General features: G+C 42.5%; 1 protein-coding gene across 1 annotated transcript; it reads left to right on the forward strand.

The window, feature by feature from the left end:
• On the forward strand, nt 1–7,564 carry LOC125753953 (olfactory receptor 6C2-like). The gene is made up of 2 exons (XM_049103642.1): nt 1–950; nt 6,109–7,564. The coding sequence occupies exons 1-2, from the start codon at nt 1–3 to the stop codon at nt 6,812–6,814; spliced, it is 1,656 nt and encodes a 551-aa protein (XP_048959599.1). The 3' UTR covers nt 6,815–7,564.
• Nucleotides 7,565–18,832: the final 11,268 nt, after the last annotated feature.

Here is an 18,832-nt window from a genome sequence, read left to right on the forward strand (position 1 = left end):
ATGGAGGTGAGGAATGAGACAGTAATCCGAGGATTCATTCTGGAAGGGTTTCCTACCATCCAGTACTTGGGAAACCTCTTCTTCCTGGTACATCTGCTGGCATACGTGGCCTCTATCACAGGAAATATGGTGATCATCATCATCACTTGGGTTGATTATCGTCTCCAGACACCCATGTATATTTTACTTAGCACTTTCTCCTTCTTTGAATGCTGTTTTATCACCACAGTTGTTCCTAAACTGCTGTCCATCTTTCTTTCAGGAAGGCAAACAATTTCCTTTACTGCTTGTGTCACACAAGCCTTTTCTTTTCTGTTTTTTGGGTCAATAATTTTCTTCCTCATGGCTGTAATGTCCTTGGATCGATACTTGGCCATTTGCAAGCCTCTGCATTACCCAACCATCATGAACCTGAAGACTTGCTTCCTCCTGGTCATGATCTGTTGTGCTTTGCCCTTCTCTCTCATCACTGGTCTGGTAGTAAAGGTGTTCCAGTTATCCTTCTGTGGTCCTCATGTCATCCCCCATTTTTTCTGTGACCTTGGCCCCCTGATTCATCTCTCCTGTTCTGACACCAGGTCTATTGAAATGTTGGCCTTTGTCCTCACTTCCTTTATCCTTTTGACATCACTTATCATAACCATCATTGCCTATAGCAACATAGTAGTCACAATCCTGCAACTCCCATCAGCCAAGGAGAAAAAGAAAGCTTTCTCCACCTGCTCATCTCACCTCATAGTCCTCTCTCTGATGTATGGCAGTTGTGTCTTTATATATGTGAAACCAAAACAAACGAACAGGATGGACTCCAACAGGGAGGCTGCCCTTGTGAACACAGTGGTGACCCCGCTGCTCAACCCTGTTATTTATACTCTGCGGAACAAGCAGGTCCACCAGGCTTTGAGGGATGCTCTGTCCTGGGTGAGGTTGCATAAACAGAGCTTTAGAGGGTAAGTGGATCTTCTTGGTCTTGTAGTTCAATTTCCCACTATTGCAGAAATCTTTTCTGTAGAATCTCTCCCTATGGTGATCTAGCTTATGCTAATTTTCATCTAGATGGGCACTATCCTATATTACAATACAATACTTTTCACTATTTGGGAATTCCTCTTAGTTCTCTATATTGTGCTGAAAATATCTACCTTAATTTTCTACTCAGTGGTCTTTTATGAATTCAGCTCAAACAATATTTATGGAGAGCTTAGTATACATACATAATGCAAAGTCTTTAGGCTAAGAATAAAAAAATCACCAATCAGATAACAATTATTACTGTTTATGGTACATTTTCATGCTTGAGCCTCCTGATACCTTAAAAATGGGTAGAAACCATTATCATTTTAGGTATTCATGGTTGAAATTTTAGTAACAAATTATTCTGAAAATTACATAAAGTCATAATATAATAGCCTAAAGAAAGTTAATAGTATTGCATTCATTGTATCTTTTATGTAAATGAGTCAGCAGTAAGCTTATTCTCTCTTTGGGTCTATTGGTGTTAGAGGTATAAAAGCTCAGTGTAACTCCATGTGGTTAGAATGGTCACTTTGACTTTGTCATCTTCCCGCTGTATCAAATGTTAATAAAATTGTCTTTAATTCTTTCTTGAAATATAAATAAAATGTAAAACCTTAAAAATTTTTAAAAGATTGTATTTATTCTTTTTTATTGGAGTTCAATTTGCCAACATATAGCATAACACCCAGTGCTCATCCCGCCAAGTGCCCCCCCTCAGTGCCCGTCACCCAGTCACCCCAACCCCCTGCCCACCTCCCTTTCCACTACCCCTTGTTCATTTCCCAGAGTTAGGTGTCTATCATGTTTTGTCACCCTCACTGATATTTTCACTCATTTTCTCTCCTTTCCCCTTTAAGAGATAAAGAGCATATGTGCACAAACAGGGAGAGGGACAAAAAAGAGAGAGAGAAGCAGACTCCCTGCTGAACATGGAGCCCTATGTAGGGCTCAGTCCCAGGACCCTGGAATCATGATCTGAGCCAAAGGCAGATGCTTAACCAACTGAGCCATCTAAGTACCCCAAAACTTTTAAATGTGTTGAGGTTTTATTCCCTGTAATAGAGGTTGCGAAGCCCTGACCCCAATAGATTGCTGAAAGGTAGGTGATCCCACTACCAAATTCTCCCCCTACATGTAAGAGACATTTTTTCCTAATGTGACTTTAGGTATGGGAGCTGCCACTGACTTCCAGGTTAAGCTAAATTATAGTTGACATTTAATATAGCAAAAACTAACAAAACTCATAATTAGGAAAGTTTAAAAGGAAAATGAGTGCATTGGTTATTTTAAAAATGAATTAAAATTGGGTCAATTACTGTGTTTGTTGTCTCATGAAGGAAGCGGCTCCCGCCTGCAGACAACTGGCCCTAGTGGGAAGTAGTTCCTGTCACATCTGATACAGCATTTACATGGCATGCATTTGATTTTCCATAGGTCTGATTTGAGTGCATATATTCCTTTCCTGCTTGATTTGAGAATTAATATTTAAGGCATAACCTGATGAAGAAGATTTAGACTGTCAAAGAATATTGGATGATTTCAATTTTTATGTCTGGGAAGGGTATGATTATAAAGTGTCCTGGGGGTCATAATCTTCCAAGGACAGCTGTGTCTCTATATATCCCTTTTTTTTCTCCAAAGAAGATAATTTATGAGCCTAATCTAAAAGCAGGGGTTCCCTGTGTTTTTGGTTTCTATGCATTAGATAAAATAGCCACTTCTGCCAATGTTCACAGCCCAGCCTCATGAACCAGCTTAGTGTATGAGATAAACCTCACCAATTAACCCAGCCAGAGATTCGGGTACTTCTCAAATCTTTGTGCTCATCCAAACCCTTTGTTTTAGTCATCCAAATCTTTGTTTTTAGTATGCCCCAGGAGACTAAAGTATGCCAAACCCTGTTAGTGCCCTGAGACAGGTAGGAGAGAAGCTAGTCTTTCTAGCAGAAGCTGGAAAAGTGGGAAGTGCTAGATGTGTGGTCCAATTCCTTCTCTCTTCAGTGAGCAGCTGAGAGAGTGAATACCCTACTAACTATATACCGAATTGGGATGAGATCCTGTGGCAAATGCCTGCACTCTCATTCACACCACACACTCTGTAAAACCATTGCTTTACTATCTGTCATCCTCAAGGGCCTAATGCATGCTGGGGCCTGTTGGCTCTCAGATACAGGCAGGTTAATTGGAGGCTTGGTTCTACTTCCGGAGCAAGCCAGGGAGAATTAGGGTTCTCACAGGGAGCCCAATGTGGAACACGATCCCGGAAGTCTGGGATCATGTCCTGGGCCAAAAGCAGACACTCAACTGCTGAGCCACCCAGGCATCCCAGCAGCTTCTCATTGTTGATGCTGTAAAACGAGAATGCTTCTTCACATGGAAGGGTGAGGATATGATGGAGGAGCATGGTGCAGGAGAAGGTGTCCTGGAGAAGGTGTGTCATGAGGTGAAGTGCTGCATCAGGACATTCGTCTTAGCAGCACTTAGGGCTGAATGTAAAAGAAGCTGCCTGTTCCCCATAACTGGTATAGAAAGGTGGGCAGCAATGTTGCATGTTAACTGGGCTTTACCTCCTGGGGGAGGCAGAGCCAGAGCTTTCATCAGAACCCTATGTAGTCTGAGAGTCCAGCTGTAGCTCAGACCTGTGGACAACAAAATGTGGTTGTTTTATATCTCTGCTCCTTTCTGGGGTTTCAGTAGTCTAGGCTGCCATGTAGCCTTGCTGTGTGTGCTATGAAACATTCTGGGCTATGGAAATAGGGCTTTGCCACCTAAACCACTGGCAGCATGAGAGGCATATTCACCCCACTCTGGGACAATAGACTGTGACAAATGAATTTTCTTTTCCTCTCCTTTCCCGTCAGCCCAGAGCAAGAACTTGATTTCTTTTTTTTAAATAATAAATTTATTTTTATTGGTGTTCAATTTGCCAACATACAGAATAACACCCAGCGCTCATCCCGTCAAGGGACCCCTCAGTGCCCATCACCCATTCACCCCCACCCCCGGCCCTCCTCCCTTCCACCACCCCTAGTTCGTTTCCCAGAGTTAGCAGTCTTTTTTTTTTTTAATTTATTTTTTATTGGTGTTCAATTTACTAACATACAGAATAACACCCAGTGCCCGTCACCCATTCACTCCCACCCCCCGCCCTCCTCCCCTTCTACCACCCCTAGTTCGTTTCCCAGAGTTAGCAGTCTTTACGTTCTGTCTCCCTTTCTGATATTTCCCACACATTTCTTCTCCCTTCCCTTATATTCCCTTTCACTATAATTTATATTCCCCAAATGAATGAAAACATATAATGTTTGTCCTTCTCCGACTGACTTACTTCACTCAGCATAATACCCTCCAGTTCCATCCACGTTGAAGCAAATGGTGGGTATTTGTCATTTCTAATAGCTGAGTAATATTCCATTGTATACATAAACCACATCTTCTTTATCCATTCATCTTTCGATGGACACCGAGGCTCCTTCCACAGTTTGGCTATCGTGGCCATTGCTGCTATAAACATCGGGGTGCAGGTGTCCCGGCGTTTCATTGCATTTGTATCTTTGGGGTAAATCCCCAACAGTGCAATTGCTGGGTCGTAGGGCAGGTATATTTTTAACTGTTTGAGGAACCTCCACACAGGTTTCCAGAGTGGCTGCACCAGTTCACGTTCCCACCAACAGTGCAAGAGGGTTCCCTTTTCTCCGCATCCTCTCCAACATTTGTTGTTTCCTGCCTTGTTAATTTTCCCCATTCTCACTGGTGTGAGGTGGTATCTCATTGTAGTTTTGATTTGTATTTCCCTGATGGCAAGTGATGCAGAACATTTTCTCATATGCATGTTGGCCATGTCTATGTCTTCCTCTGTGAGATTTCTGTTCATGTCTTTTGCCCATTTCATGATTGGATTGTTTGTTTCTTTGGTGTTGAGTTTAATAAGTTCTTTATAGATCTTGGAAACTAGCCCTTTATCTGATATGTCATTTGCAAATATCTTCTCCCATTCTGTAGGTTGTCTTTGAGTTTTGTTGACTGTATCCTTTGCTGTGCAAAAGCTTCTTATCTTGATGAAGTCCCAATAGTTCATTTTTGCTTTTGTTTCTTTTGCCTTCGTGGATGTATCTTGCAAGAAGTTACTATGGCCGAGTTCAAAAAGGGTGTTGCCTGTGTTCTTCTCTAGGATTTTGATGGAATCTTGTCTCACATTTAGATCTTTCATCCATTTTGAGTTTATCTTTGTGTATGGTGAAAGAGAGTGGTCTAGTTTCATTCTTCTGCATGTGGATGTCCAATTTTCCCAGCACCATTTATTGAAGAGACTGTCTTTCTTCCAATGGATAGTCTTTCCTCCTTTATCGAATATTAATTGCCCATAAAGTTCAGGGTCCACTTCTGGATTCTCTATTCTGTTCCACTGATCTATGTGTCTGTTTTTGTGCCAGTACCACACTGTCTTGATGACCACAGCTTTGTAATACAACCTGAAATCTGGCATTGTGATGCCCCCAGATATGGTTTTCTTTTTTAAAATTCCCCTGGCTATTCGAGGTCTTTTCTGATTCCACACAAATCTTAAAATAATTTGTTCTAACTCTCTGAAGAAAGTCCATGGTATTTTGATAGGGATTGCATTAAACGTGTATATTGCCCTGGGTAACATTGACATTTTCACAATATTAATTCTGCCAATCCATGAGCATGGAATATTTTTCCATCTCTTTGTGTCTTCCTCAATTTCTTTCAGAAGTGTTCTATAGTTTTGAGGGTATAGATCCTTTACATCTTTGGTTAGGTTTATTCCTAGGTATCTTATGCTTTTGGGTTACCATTCGAATGGTCCTCAAAAGAAAGCAGGGGTAGCCATCCTTATATCAGATAAACTAAAATTTACCCCAAAGACTGTAGTGAGAGATGAAGAGGGACACTATATCATACTTAAAGGATCTATTCAACAAGAGGACTTAACAATCCTCAATATATATGCTCCGAAAGTGGGAGCTGCCAAATATATAAATCAATTATTAACCAAAGTGAAGAAATACTTAGGTAATAATACACTTATACTTGGTGACTTCAATCTAGCTCTTTCTATACTCGATAGGTCTTCTAAGCACAACATCTCCAAAGAAACGAGAGCTTTAAATGATACACTGGACCAGATGGATTTCACAGATATCTACAGAACTTTACATCCAAACTCAACTGAATACACATTCTTCTCAAGCGCACATGGAACTTTCTCCAGAATAGACCACATATTGGGACACAAATCGGGTCTGAACCGATACCAAAAGATTGGGATTGTCCCCTGCATATTCTCGGACCATAATGCCTTGAAATTAGAACTAAATCACAACAAGAAGTTTGGAAGGACCTCAAACACGTGGAGGTTAAGGACCATCCTGCTAAAAGATAAAAGGGTCAACCAGGAAATTAAGGAAGAATTAAAAAGATTCATGGAAACTAATGAGAATGAAGATACAACCGTTCAAAATCTTTGGGATGCAGCAAAAGCAGTCCTAAGGGGGAAATACATCGCAATACAAGCATCCATTCAAAAACTGGAAAGAACTCAAATACAAAAGCTAACCTTACACATAAAGGAGCTAGAGAAAAAACAGCAAATAGATCCTACACCCAAGAGAAGAAGGGAGTTAATAAAGATTCGAGCAGAACTCAACGAAATCGAGACCAGAAGAACTGTGGAACAGATCAACAAAACCAGGAGTTGGTTCTTTGAAAGAATTCATAAGATAGATAAACCATTAGCCAGCCTTATTAAAAAGAAGCAAGAGAAGACTCAATAAAATCATGAATGAGAAAGGAGAGATCACTACCAACACCAAGGAAATACAAACGATTTTAAAAACATATTATGAACAGCTATACGCCAATAAATTAGGCAATCTAGAAGAAATGGACGCATTTCTGGAAAGCCACAAACTACCAAAACTGGAACAGGAAGAAATAGAAAACCTGAACAGGCCAATAACCAGGGAGGAAATTGAAGCAGTCATCAAAAACCTCCCAAGACACAAGAGTCCAGGGCCAGATGGCTTCCCAGGGGAATTTTATCAAACGTTTAAAGAAGAAATCATACCTATTCTCCTAAAGCTGTTTGGAAAGATAGAAAGAGATGGAGTACTTCCAAATTCGTTCTATGAAGCCAGCATCACCTAAATTCCAAAGCCAGACAAAGACCCCAGCAAAAAGGAGAATTACAGACCAATATCCCTGATGAACATGGATGCAAAAATTCTCAACAAGATACTGGCCAATAGGATCCAACAGTACATTAAGAAAATTATTCACCATAACCAAGTAGGATTTATCCCTGGGACACAAGGCTGGTTCAACACCCGTAAAACAATCAATGTGATTCATCATATCAGCAAGAGAAAAACCAAGAACCATATGATCCTCTCATTGGATGCAGAGTTAGGAGTCTTTATGTTCTGTCTCACTTTCTGATATTTCCTACCCATTTCTTCTCCCTTCCCTTCTATTCCCTTTCACTATTATTTATATTTCCCAAATGAATGAAAACATAAAATGTTTGTCCTTCTCTGATTGACTTATTTCATTCAGCATAATACCCTCCAGTTCCATCCATGGTGAAGCAAATGGTGGGTATTTGTCATTACTAATGGCTGAGAATTATTGTATACATAAACCACATCTTTTTTATCCATTCATCTTTCAATGGACACCGAGGCTCTTCCACAGTTTGGCTATTGTGGACATTGCTGCTAGAAACATTGGGGTGCAGGTGTCCCGGCCTTACATTGCATCTGAATCTTTGGGGTAAATCCCCAACATTACAATTGCTGAGTCGTAGAGCAGGTCTATTTTTAACTCTTGAGGAACCTCCACACAGTTTTCCAGAGTGGCTGCACCAGTTCATATTCTCACCAACAGTGTAAGAGGGTTCCCTTTTCTCCGCATCCTCTCCAACATTTGTGGTTTCCTGCCTTGTTAATGTTCCCCATTCTCACTGGTGTGAGGTGGTATCTCATTGTAGTTTTGATGTGTATTTCCCTGATGGCCAGTGATGCAGAGCATTTTCTCATGTGCTTGTTGGCCATGTCTATGCCTTCCTCTGTGACATTTCTGTTCATGTCTTTTGCCCATTTCATGATTGGATTGTTTGTTTCTTTGGTATTGAGTTTAAGAAGTTCTTTATAGATCTTGGAAACTAGCCCTTTATCTGATATGTCATTTGCAAATATCTTCTTCCATTCTGTAGGTTGTCTTTTAGTTTTGTTGACTGTTTCTTCTGCTTGCAAAAGCTTCTTATCTTGATGAAGTCCCAATAGTTCATTTTTGCTTTTTGTTTCTCTTGCCTTCATGGATGTATCTTGCAAGAAGTTACTGTGGCCAAGTTCAAAAAAGGTGTTGCCTGTGTTTTCCTCTAGGTTTTTGATGGAGTCTTGTCTCACATTTAGATCTTTCATCCATTTTGAGTTTATCTTTGTGTATGCTGTAAGAGAATGGTCTAGTTTCATTCTTCTGCATGTGGATGTCCAATTTTCCCAGCACCATTTATTGAAGAGACTGTTTTTCCAGTGGATAGTCTTTTCTCCTTTGTTGAATATTAGTCGGCCATAAAGTTGAGGGTCCACTTCTGGGTTCTCTATTCTGTTCCACTGCGATGTATTTCCCCCTCAGGAATCCTTTGCTGTATCTCAAAGGTTTTGAATGGTTGTATCTTCATTCTCATTAGTTTCCATGAATCTTTTTAATTCTTCTCTAATTTCCTGGTTGACCCTTTCATCTTTTAACAGGATGGTCCTTAACCTCCACGTGTTTGAAATCCTTCCAAACTTTTCTTTGTGATTTAGTTCTAATTTCAAAGCATTATGATCTGAAAATACGCAGGGGACAATCCCAATCTTTTGGTATCGGTTAAGACCTGATTTGTGACCCAGTATGTCGTCTATTCTGGAGAAAGTTCTATGTGCACTTGAGAAGAATGTGTATTCAGTTGCGTTTGGATGTAAAGTTCTGTAAATATCCGTGAAATCCATCTGGTCCAGTGTATCATTTAAAGCTCTTGTTTCTTTGGAGATGTTGAGCTTAGAAAATCCATCAATTGTAGAAAGCACTACATTCAAGTCATCAAGTATAAGTGTAATATTATCTAAGTATGTCTTAACTTAGGTTATTAATTGATTGATATACTTGGCAGCTCCCACTATTGGGGCATAAATATTCATGATTGTTAGGTCCTCTTGTTGGATAGACTCTTTTAAGTATGATATAGTGTCCCTCTTCATCTCTCACTACAGTCTTCGGGATAAACTTTAGTTTATCTGATATAAGGTTGGGTACCCCTGCTTTTTTGAGGACCATTTGAATGGTACATGGTTTACAACCTTTTATTTTCAGGCTGTAGGTGTCTTTATGTCTAAAACGAGTCTCTTGTAGTCAGCAAATAGATGGATCTTGCTTTTTTTATCGAGTCTGAAACCCTGCGCCTTTTGATGGGGTCATTAAGCCCATTCACATTCAGAGTTACTATTGAAAGATATGAATTTAGTGTCAGTCCCTGTTTTTGTGGATTGGTCCCTTGGATCCTCTATTACAGAATCCCCCTTAGTATTTCTTGCAGAGCTGGCTTCGTGGTCACATATTCTTTCAGTTTCTGCCTATCTTGGAAGCTCTTTATCTCTCCTTCTATTCTGAATAGGAGCCTTGCTGGATAGAGTATTCTTGGCTGCATGTTCTTCTCACTTAGGACTCTGAATATATCCTACCAGCCCTTTCTGGCCTGCCAGGTCTCTGTGGAGAGGTCTGCTGTTAATCTAATATTTCTCCCCATGTAAGTTAGGGCTCTCTTGTGCCCTGCCGCTTTAAGGATTTTCTCTTTATCTTTGGAATTTGCAAGTTTCGTTATTCAATGTCAAGGTGTTGAATGGTTCTTATTGATTTTAGGGGGGGGGGACCTCTCTATCTCCTGGATCTGAATGCCTGTTTCCCTCCCCAAGTTAAGGAAGTTGTCAGCTATGATTTGTTCCGGGCCTCTGTCCCTTTCGGCGCCCTCTGGAACCCCAATTAAATGTAGATTTTTCCTTCTGAGGCTATCATTTATTTCCCTTAACCTTTTCTCATGGTCTTTTAATTGTTTTTCTCTTTCTTCCTCAGCTTCCTTCCTTGGCATCTATTTGTCTTCTATGTCCCTCACTCTTTCTTCTACCTCAATTACCCTCGTTGTAGCACATTCCATTTGGATTGCATCTCATTTAATTGATTTTTAATTTCGACCTGATTGGATCTAAATTCTGCATCATGAAGTCTCTTGAATCCTTTATGCTTTTTTCCAGAGCCACCAGTAGCTTTTTAATTGTACTTCTGAATTGATTTTCTGACATTGAATTGGATTCCAAATTCTGTAACTCTTGGGAGAGAGTCCTGTTTCGGATTCTTTCTTTCGTGGTTAGTTCTTCTTTCTAGTCATTTTGCTTAGTGCACAGTGGCTAAAAATGAGTTGTACCAGAAAAAGGAAGGGAAAAAAAAAAGGAGGGGTATCCTCTGGTTCTATATACTGTAATTCCCTTGACTTCCCGTTTCTCTCCAGTGCTGCTCCGTCAAGAACTTGCTCTTCCCCTGTCCTTCTTGCTGGTGTTCTGGGGGAGGGGCTCGCTGTGCTGTTTCTCAGATGTGTGGACCTGGGGGAGCTGCCCTGCGCCCTGCCAGGTGCATGGCTCAGTGGGAGCTGTTTATCGTGTGAGACCCCTGTTCCCCTGCGGCCCCTCCCCTTCCAGCACAGGGTGACACCAGGAGCAAGAACCACATTGGTGGCGGCCAGCCTTCCAGCTCTGGAGTCCACTTCCACAGTAACTAAGACAGTATCCCAGTCCACACAGGCCTGGATGCTCTGGGGGTGGGAGGCGCCGATCTGCAGAGCTCGGGGGCACCCCGCGGCAGGAGCTTCCTCACTCTCCTCTTCCTTCCCCGCCTTCGCCTGTCCTGGGGGAATGCAGGATCCTGGGTTGTGTCTCCCTGCACCCTGGGATCTGGGGCTTGTGCTGCTGGAAATGTGCTCCCAGGGCGTGGCTCCCAAATGCAGCAGCGCGTGCTCTCTCCACCTGGACCCACTACCTGAGCTTTCTGGAGGCCCAGTGGGGGCGCTCGGCCCTTTACCAAGTTCGGCCCAAGGTCTCCCTGGTGAGCTCTCTCCCAGGCCCACTTCCTCTGTTAGTGTCCTGGGGAACCTGGAGACATCCCTGCCCCTTCTGCAGTTCCTGTGCTAACCTGATTTCTGTGCTAAGCACCTTTCCTTTTGTGAAGAATCCAGTGCAGATTTTTTAAAGTTCTTCTCCAGGTGCTGGGCTTTCCTGTCCCTGTAGGCTTTTGCCACCGGGCCTTAGCCCGGGTCTGCGGGGTGCCCCTCCCCATTGATTCTTTTTTATTTATTTATTTTCCATCTTCCTACCTTGTTAGAAGCACAAACTCTTCTCTCCGTAGCGTTTCAGCTGTTTTCTCTTTAAATCTAGGGTGGAATTCCTAGGTTTTCAGGATGATTTGAAAGTTATCAAGGTAAGTTGGTGGGGACAGGTGACTTGGGAACCCAACTACTCCACCATCTTGCCCTGCCCCCTCCTCATGGTCTTTTAATTGTTTTTCTTTTTCTTACTCAGCTTCCTTCCTTGCCATCAACTTGTCTTCTATGTTGCTCATTCTTTCTTCTACCTCATTAACCCTCATCATTAGGACTTTCAGTTTGGATTGCATCTCATTTAATTGATTTTTAATTTCAGCCTGATGAGATCTAAATTCTGCAGTCATGAAGTCTCTTGAATCCTTTATGCTTTTTTCCAGAGCCACCAGTAGCTTTATTCTTATGCTTCCGAATTGGCTTTCTAACATCGAATTGTAATCCAAATTCTATAACTCTGTGGGAGGGAGTACTTTCTCTGGTTCTTTCTTTTGTGGTACATTCTTCCTTCTGATCATTTTTCTCAGTGCAGAGTGGATGTATGAACAGGCTGAGTCAATAATATCAACCGTGCCCTAAGTAAATTTCAGCCTAGATGATTATGTTGAGATCAGAGACCAGAATTGAAAACAAAAATCAGAACAAAATAAAACAAAAGGACCACTCAAGTGAAAAGCAAATTTTAAAACAAAATAGTAAAAAAGAAAAGGCCAAGAATCCCAAAGAATAAGAAAACAAAAAGAAGAGAAAAAAGCAAAGGTAAAGAGGAAAAAGAAAAGAAAAAAGAGAAGAAAAGAAAGGGGGGACTGGGAGATGTTGGTGGTGTCAAAGTTGTAGGGGAGGGAGAATGTAGTCTACCTGAGGGGTCCTAGAGGGTGATCCTCTTGGTTCTGAGTATATTAAATTCTGTATGTTAGAAGATGCTCAGTCCCAAATTTATATAAACCAGAAATACTTGTAGAAGGCCCCAACATTGACCACCTAAACATAAATGAGATAAAAGAGGGGGGGGGGCAGAATGGGAATGAGGAATCTCACAGAATGAACCAGCATGGTATACCACTTGGTTCTGAGTGCATGCTGGTCATGTTTAAGAAGGTATTAACTTCTGCCATTGTAGAACAAAATGAGGCAGGGAAAGCAAAAAATACTGAACAAAAAGACATTTGTATATCTTGCCAAGTTGAGTATGTTTAAGGGAATCAAGAAGTGGGAAATATATGTAAGACCTATAATTGTAGAAATATGAATGTCAGAAAGGAAGAAACTTAAAAATGAAGATGTAGTAAAACATTGTAGCTAAGGTGGAAAAGAAAAAAATTGGAAATTTACAGTGTGGTATAAAAACACATTTTACTAGGAAAAGGAAGAAAAAATAGAAGGGGTATCTTCTGGTTCTATATACTGTAAATCCCTCGACTTCCCCTGGAGCTTTCCAGCTTGCTTGGTCAAGAACTTGCCCTTCCCCTGTCCTTCCAGCTGGTCTTCTGGGTAGGGGCTTGCTGTGCTGATTCTCAGGTGTGTACACATGGGGGAGATGTCCCACCAGCCCCGTGCTGGATCCCGGGCTCAGTGAGAGCTGTTTATCCCGAGAGGCCTTTTTTCCGTGGCAGCCCCCTGTCTTATAGGCACAGGAGGAACACCACCACTGGCAGCGGCCACCTCTCCAGCTCTGGAGTCAGCTCCCCACAGTAACTACTGCAGCTCCCCATCCACACTGGCCTAGATGCTCCTGGGGCAGGTGGGCTGAACTGCACAGCTTGGAGGCACCCAGTGGCAGGAGAGTTCTCACTGTCCTGCGCCTTCACCACCTCTGCATGTCCCGGGGGAGCGCCGGATCCTGGGATGTACCCGTTCATTGCCCTGGGATCTGGGGCCTGTGCTGCTGGAATCACGCTCCTGGGGTGCGGCCCCCGAAGGCAGCAGGGCTCAGACTCCTCCGTCCAGAGCCACTACCTGACCAACTGGCTTCTCCCCGAAGCCCAGCCGGGTTCCTGCTCCAGCCCTTTAGGGAGATTGGCCCACAGTCTGTTGCTCACTCTATCCGGGGCGCCCCTCCTCTATTAGTGACCCTGGGAGACTGGAGGCTTCCCTGCTCCTCCTGCGGTTCTGCTCAATTTCCCTGCTGAGCTCCTTTCCATCTGGGAAGACTCTGGTGTGGATTTTTAAAAGTTCCCTCTTCTCTGAGGCAGGGCTTTCCTGTCCCCAGGCTCTCCCCAACTGGCCTTAGCCCAGCTCCTCATGGGGCCCTTCCCCAACTCGATTTTTTCCTATTTTATTTTCCCATCTTCCTACCTTAGAAGTGTAAACTCTTCTCTCTGTAGAGCTCCGGCTGTTCTCTCTTTAAATCTTAGGTCAGATTTGTTGGTGTTAAGAATGGTTTGAAATTTATCGAGGAGGCGGGGCAAGATGGCAGAGGAGTAGGGTCCCCAAGTCACCTGTCCTCACCAACGTTCCTAGATAACTTTCAAATCATCCTGAACAGCAACGAATTTGGCCTGAGATTTTAAGAGAGAGCAGCTGGAATGCCACAGTGAGAAGAGTTTGCGCTTCTATCAAGGTAAGAGGATGGAAAAAAATAAAGAAATAAAAAAGCATCCAAGGGGGAGGTGCCCCTGCGAGGAGCCGGGCTAAGGCCAGCGGGTGGGGGGTGGTGAGTGCCCCCAGGACAGGAAAGCCCAGCCCCGGAGAAGCAGGAGCTTTACCAGTCTTCCCGGACCAAAGGCGCTGGCAGGGAACTTGGGCAGGATCCCAGGAGGGGCAGTGATGCCCCCCGGTTCCTGGGATCACTAACAGAGGACATGTGCCCGGGGGAGAGCGGCCACACGCCCTAAAGGGCTGAAGCGCCTGCCAGGCGGGGCCCCGGGAGCAGCTCAGGCTGCCTCTCTGGCAGGGCTCCGCGCGGAGGGGGCTGCGTGGTCCCGGGAGCGCGATTCCTGCAGCGAAGGCCCTGGAGCCAGGGCGCCCGGGACACAGCCCAGGATCCCGGGCCCCCCTGGGACAGGCGGAGGCCAGGAGGACACAAGACAGCAAGGACGCTCCTGCCACCAGGCGGCCCCGAGCTGTGCAGATCAGTGCCCCCGCCCCCAGAGCATCCAGGCCCCTACGGACTGGGAGACTGTGGTGGTTACTGCTGGAGCAGATTCCAGAGCTGGAGAGCTGGCCGCCTCCAAGGTTGTTGTTCCTCCTGGGGTCACCTTGTAACTGGGACTGAGCAGGGCTGGCAGGGAGCAGGGGCCTCACAGGAAAAATGGCTCCCACTAAACCCTGCACCAGGCAGGGGGCGGGGCAGCTCCCCCAGGTGCACACACATCAGCACAACAGGCCCCTCCCCCAGAAGACCAGCTGGAAGGACAAGGGAAGAGCAAGTTCCTGACCAAGCAGCGCCGGAGAGTTCCAGGGGAAGTCTAAAGACTTACAGTATATAGAATCAGAGGATATCCCTCCTTGTTTTTTTGTTTGTTTGTTTTGTTTTTTGTTTGCTTCCCTCTCCCATTATTTCTCTTTTTCTCCTTTTTCCTGTACAGCTTGTTTTTAGCCACTCTGCACTGAGTAAAATGACTAGAAAGAAGAACTCCCCAAAAAAGAAAGAATCAGAATCAGTACTGTCTCCCACAGATTTACAGAATTTGCATTACAATTAAATGTCAGAAAGCCAATTCAGAAGCACAATTATAAAGCTACTGGTGGCTCTGGAAAAAAGCATAAAGGATTCAAGAGACTTCATGACTGCAGAATTTAGGTCTAATCAGGCCAGAAAAAAAATTAAATGAGATGCAATCCAAACTGGAGGTCCTAATGACAGGGTTAATGAGGTAGAAGAATGAGCGAGTGGCATAGAAGACAAGTTGATGGCAAGGAATAAAGCTGAGGAAAAAAGAGAAAAACAAAAGATCATGAGGAAAGGTTAAGAGAAATAAATAACAGCCTCAGAAGGAAAAATCTACATTTAATTGGGGTTCCAGAGGGCACCAAAAGGGACAGAAGTCCAGAAAGTGTATTTGAACAAATCATAGCTGAGACCTTCCCTAATGTGGGAAGGCAAACAGGCATTCAGATCCAGGAGATAGAGAGATCCCCCCTAAAATCAATAAAAACCGTTCAACACCCCGACATTTATTTATTTATTTTTTAACACCACGACATTTAATAGTGAAATTTACAAATTCCAAAGATAAAGAGAAGAGACAAGCAGGAAGAGACAAGAGATCCCTAACCTTTATGGGGAGAAGTATTAGGTTAACAGCAGACCTCTCCACAGAGACCTGGCAGGCCAGAAAGGGCTGGCAGGATTTAGTCGAGGACCTAAAAGAGAAGCACATAAAGCCAAGAATACTTTATCTACCAAGGCTCTCATTCAGAATAGGAGAGATAAACAGCTTCCAAGATAGGCAGAAACTGAAAGAATATGTGACCACCAAACCAGCTTTACAAGAAATATTACGGGGGACTCTGTAAAAGAAAGAGGACATCCAAGGAAACAATCCACAAAAACAGGGACTGAATAGGTATCATGATGACACTAAATTCACATCTCTTAATAGTAACTCTGAACGTGAATGGGCTTTAGTATCCCATCAAAAGGCACAGGGTTTCAGACTGGAGAAAAAAGGAAGATCCATCTATTTGCTGTCTACGAGAGACTCATTTTAAATGTAAGGACACCTACAGCCTGAAAATAAAAGGTTGGAGAACCATTTTCCATTAAAATGGTATTCAAAAGATACCAGGGGTACCAATCCTCATAGCAGAGAAATTAAAGTTTATCTCAAAGACTGTAGTAAGAGATGAAGAGGGACATTATATCATACTTAAAGGATCTATCCAACAATAGGGCTTAACAATCATGAATATTTATACCCCGAATGTGGGAGCTGCGGAGTGTATCAGTCAATTAATAACCAAAGTAAACATACTTAGATAATAATACACTTATACTTGGAGACTTGAACATGGTGCTTTCTACAATTGATGGATATTCTAAGCAAAACATCTCCAAAGAAACAAGAGCTTTAAATGATACACTGGACCAGATGGATTTCACAGAAATTTACAGAACTTTACATCCCAATGCAACTGAATACACATTATTCTCAAGTGCACATGGAACTTTCTCCAGAATAGACCACATACTGGGTCATATCTCAGGTCTTAACCATACCAAAAGATTGGGATAATCCCCTGCATATTTTCAGACCATAATGCTTTGAAACTAGAACTAAACCACAAGAAGAAATTTGGAAGGATTTCAAACAAGTGGAGGTTAAGATCATCCTGCTAAAAATGAGAGGGTCAACCAGGAAATTAGAGAGGAATTAAAAAGATTCATGGAAACTAATGAAAATGAAAATACAACCTTTCAAAATATTTGGGATATAGCAAAAGTAGTCCTGAGGGGGAAATACATCGCAATACAAGCATCCATCCAAAAACTGGAAAGAACTCAAATACAGAAGCTAAACTTGTACCTAAAGGATCTGGAGAAGGAACAGCAAATATAACCTTCACCCAGGAGAAGAAGAGAATTAATAAAGAATTGATCAGAACACATGAAATAGATACCAGAAGAACTGTGGAACACCAACAAAACCAGGAGTTTGTTCTTAGAAAGAGAGAAGACGCAAATTAATAAAATCATGAATGAGAAAGGAGAGATCACCACCAACACCAAGGAAATACAAACGATTTAAAAAACATATTATGAACAGCTATACGCCAATAAATTAGGCTATCTAGAAGAAAACCTCAAACTACCAAAACTAGAACTGGAAGAATTAGAAAACCTGAACAAGCCAATAACCAGGGAGGAAATTGAAGCAGTCATCAAAAACCTCCCAAGACACATAAGTCCAGGCCCAGATGGTTTTCCAGGGGAATTCTACCAAACGTTTAAAGAAGAAACAATACTATTCTACTAAAGCTGTTCAGAAAAAAGAAAGAGATGGAGTACTTCCAAACTTGTTCTATGAGGTCAGCATCTCCTTAATTCCAAAACCAGGCAAAACCCCACCAAAAAAAGAATGATAGACCAATATCCCTGATGAACATGGATGCAAAAATTCTCAACAAGATACTAGCCAATAGGATCCAACAGTACATTAAGAAGATTATTCACCATGACAAAGTGGGATTTATCCCCGGGGTTGCAAGGCTGGTTCAACACTCGTAAAACAATCAATGTGATTCATCATATCAGCAAGAGAAAAACCAAGAACCATATGATCCTCTCAATAGATGCAGAGAAAGCATTTGACAAAATACAGCATCCATTCCTGATCAAAACTCTTCAGAGTGTAGGGATAGAGGGAACATTCCTCGACATCTTAAAATCCATCTACAAAGAGCCTACAGCAAATATCATTCTCAATGGGGAAACGCTAGGAGCCTTTCCCTTAAGATCAGGAACAAGACAGGGATGTCCACTCTCACCACTGCTATTCAACATAGTATTGGAAGTCTTAGCCTCAGCAATCAGACAACAAACAGAGATAAAAGGCATTCAAATTGGCAAAGAAGAAGTCAAACTCTCCCTCTTTGCAGATGACATGATACTGTACATAGAAAACCCAAAAGACTCCACCCCAAGATTTCTAGAACTCAAACAGCAATTTGGCAGTGTGGCAGGATAAAAAAAATCAATGCCCAGAAATCAGTGGCATTTCTATACACTAACAATGAGACTGAAGAAAGAGAAATTAGGGAGTCATTCCTGTTTACAATTGCACCCAAAAGCATAAAATACCTAGAAATAAACCTAACCAAAGAGGTAGGTTATACCCTAAAACCTACAGAACACTTCTGAAAGATATTGAGGAAGACAGAAAGAGATGGAAAAATATTCCATGCTCATGGATTGGCAGAATTAATATTGTGAAAATGTCAATGTTACCCAGGGCAATTCACACATTTAATGCAATCTCTATCAAAATACCATGGACTTTCTTTAGAGAGTTGGAACAAATAATCTTAAGACTTGTGTGGAATCAGAAAAGACCCCAAACAGCCAGGGGGATATTGAAAAAGAAAACCAGAACCAGGGGCATCACAATGCCATATTTCAAGTTGTACTTCAAAGCTGTGATCCTCTGTGGTACTGGCACAAAAACAGACACATTGATCAAGGAACAGAATAGAGAACCCAGAAATGAGCCCTCAACTCTATGGTCAACTAATATTCGACAAAGCAGGGAAGACTACCCACTGGAAGAAAGACAGTCTCTTCAATAAATAGTGCTGGGAAAATTGGACATCCACATGCAGAAGAATGAAACTAGACCATTCTCTTAGACCATACACAAAGATAAACTCAAAGTGGATGACAGATCTAAATGTGAGACAAGACTCCATCAAAATCCTAGAGGAGAACACAGGAAACAACCTTTTTGAA

The sequence above is a fragment of the Canis lupus genome, chromosome 28 (assembly GCF_003254725.2).
Source record: "Canis lupus dingo isolate Sandy chromosome 28, ASM325472v2, whole genome shotgun sequence".
Classification (NCBI taxonomy): Eukaryota; Metazoa; Chordata; class Mammalia; order Carnivora; family Canidae; genus Canis; species Canis lupus.

What these genes read in the sequence shown, in the direction of transcription:
- LOC125753953 (XM_049103642.1), top strand. Translation starts at nt 1, where the DNA reads ATGGAGGTGAGGAATGAGACAGTAATCCGAGGATTCATTCTGGAAGGG. An exon ending in CATAAACAGAGCTTTAGAGG is followed by an intron (nt 951 to 6,108) that starts GTAAGTGGATCT and finishes TATACTCGATAG; the next exon opens with GTCTTCTAAGCACAACATCT.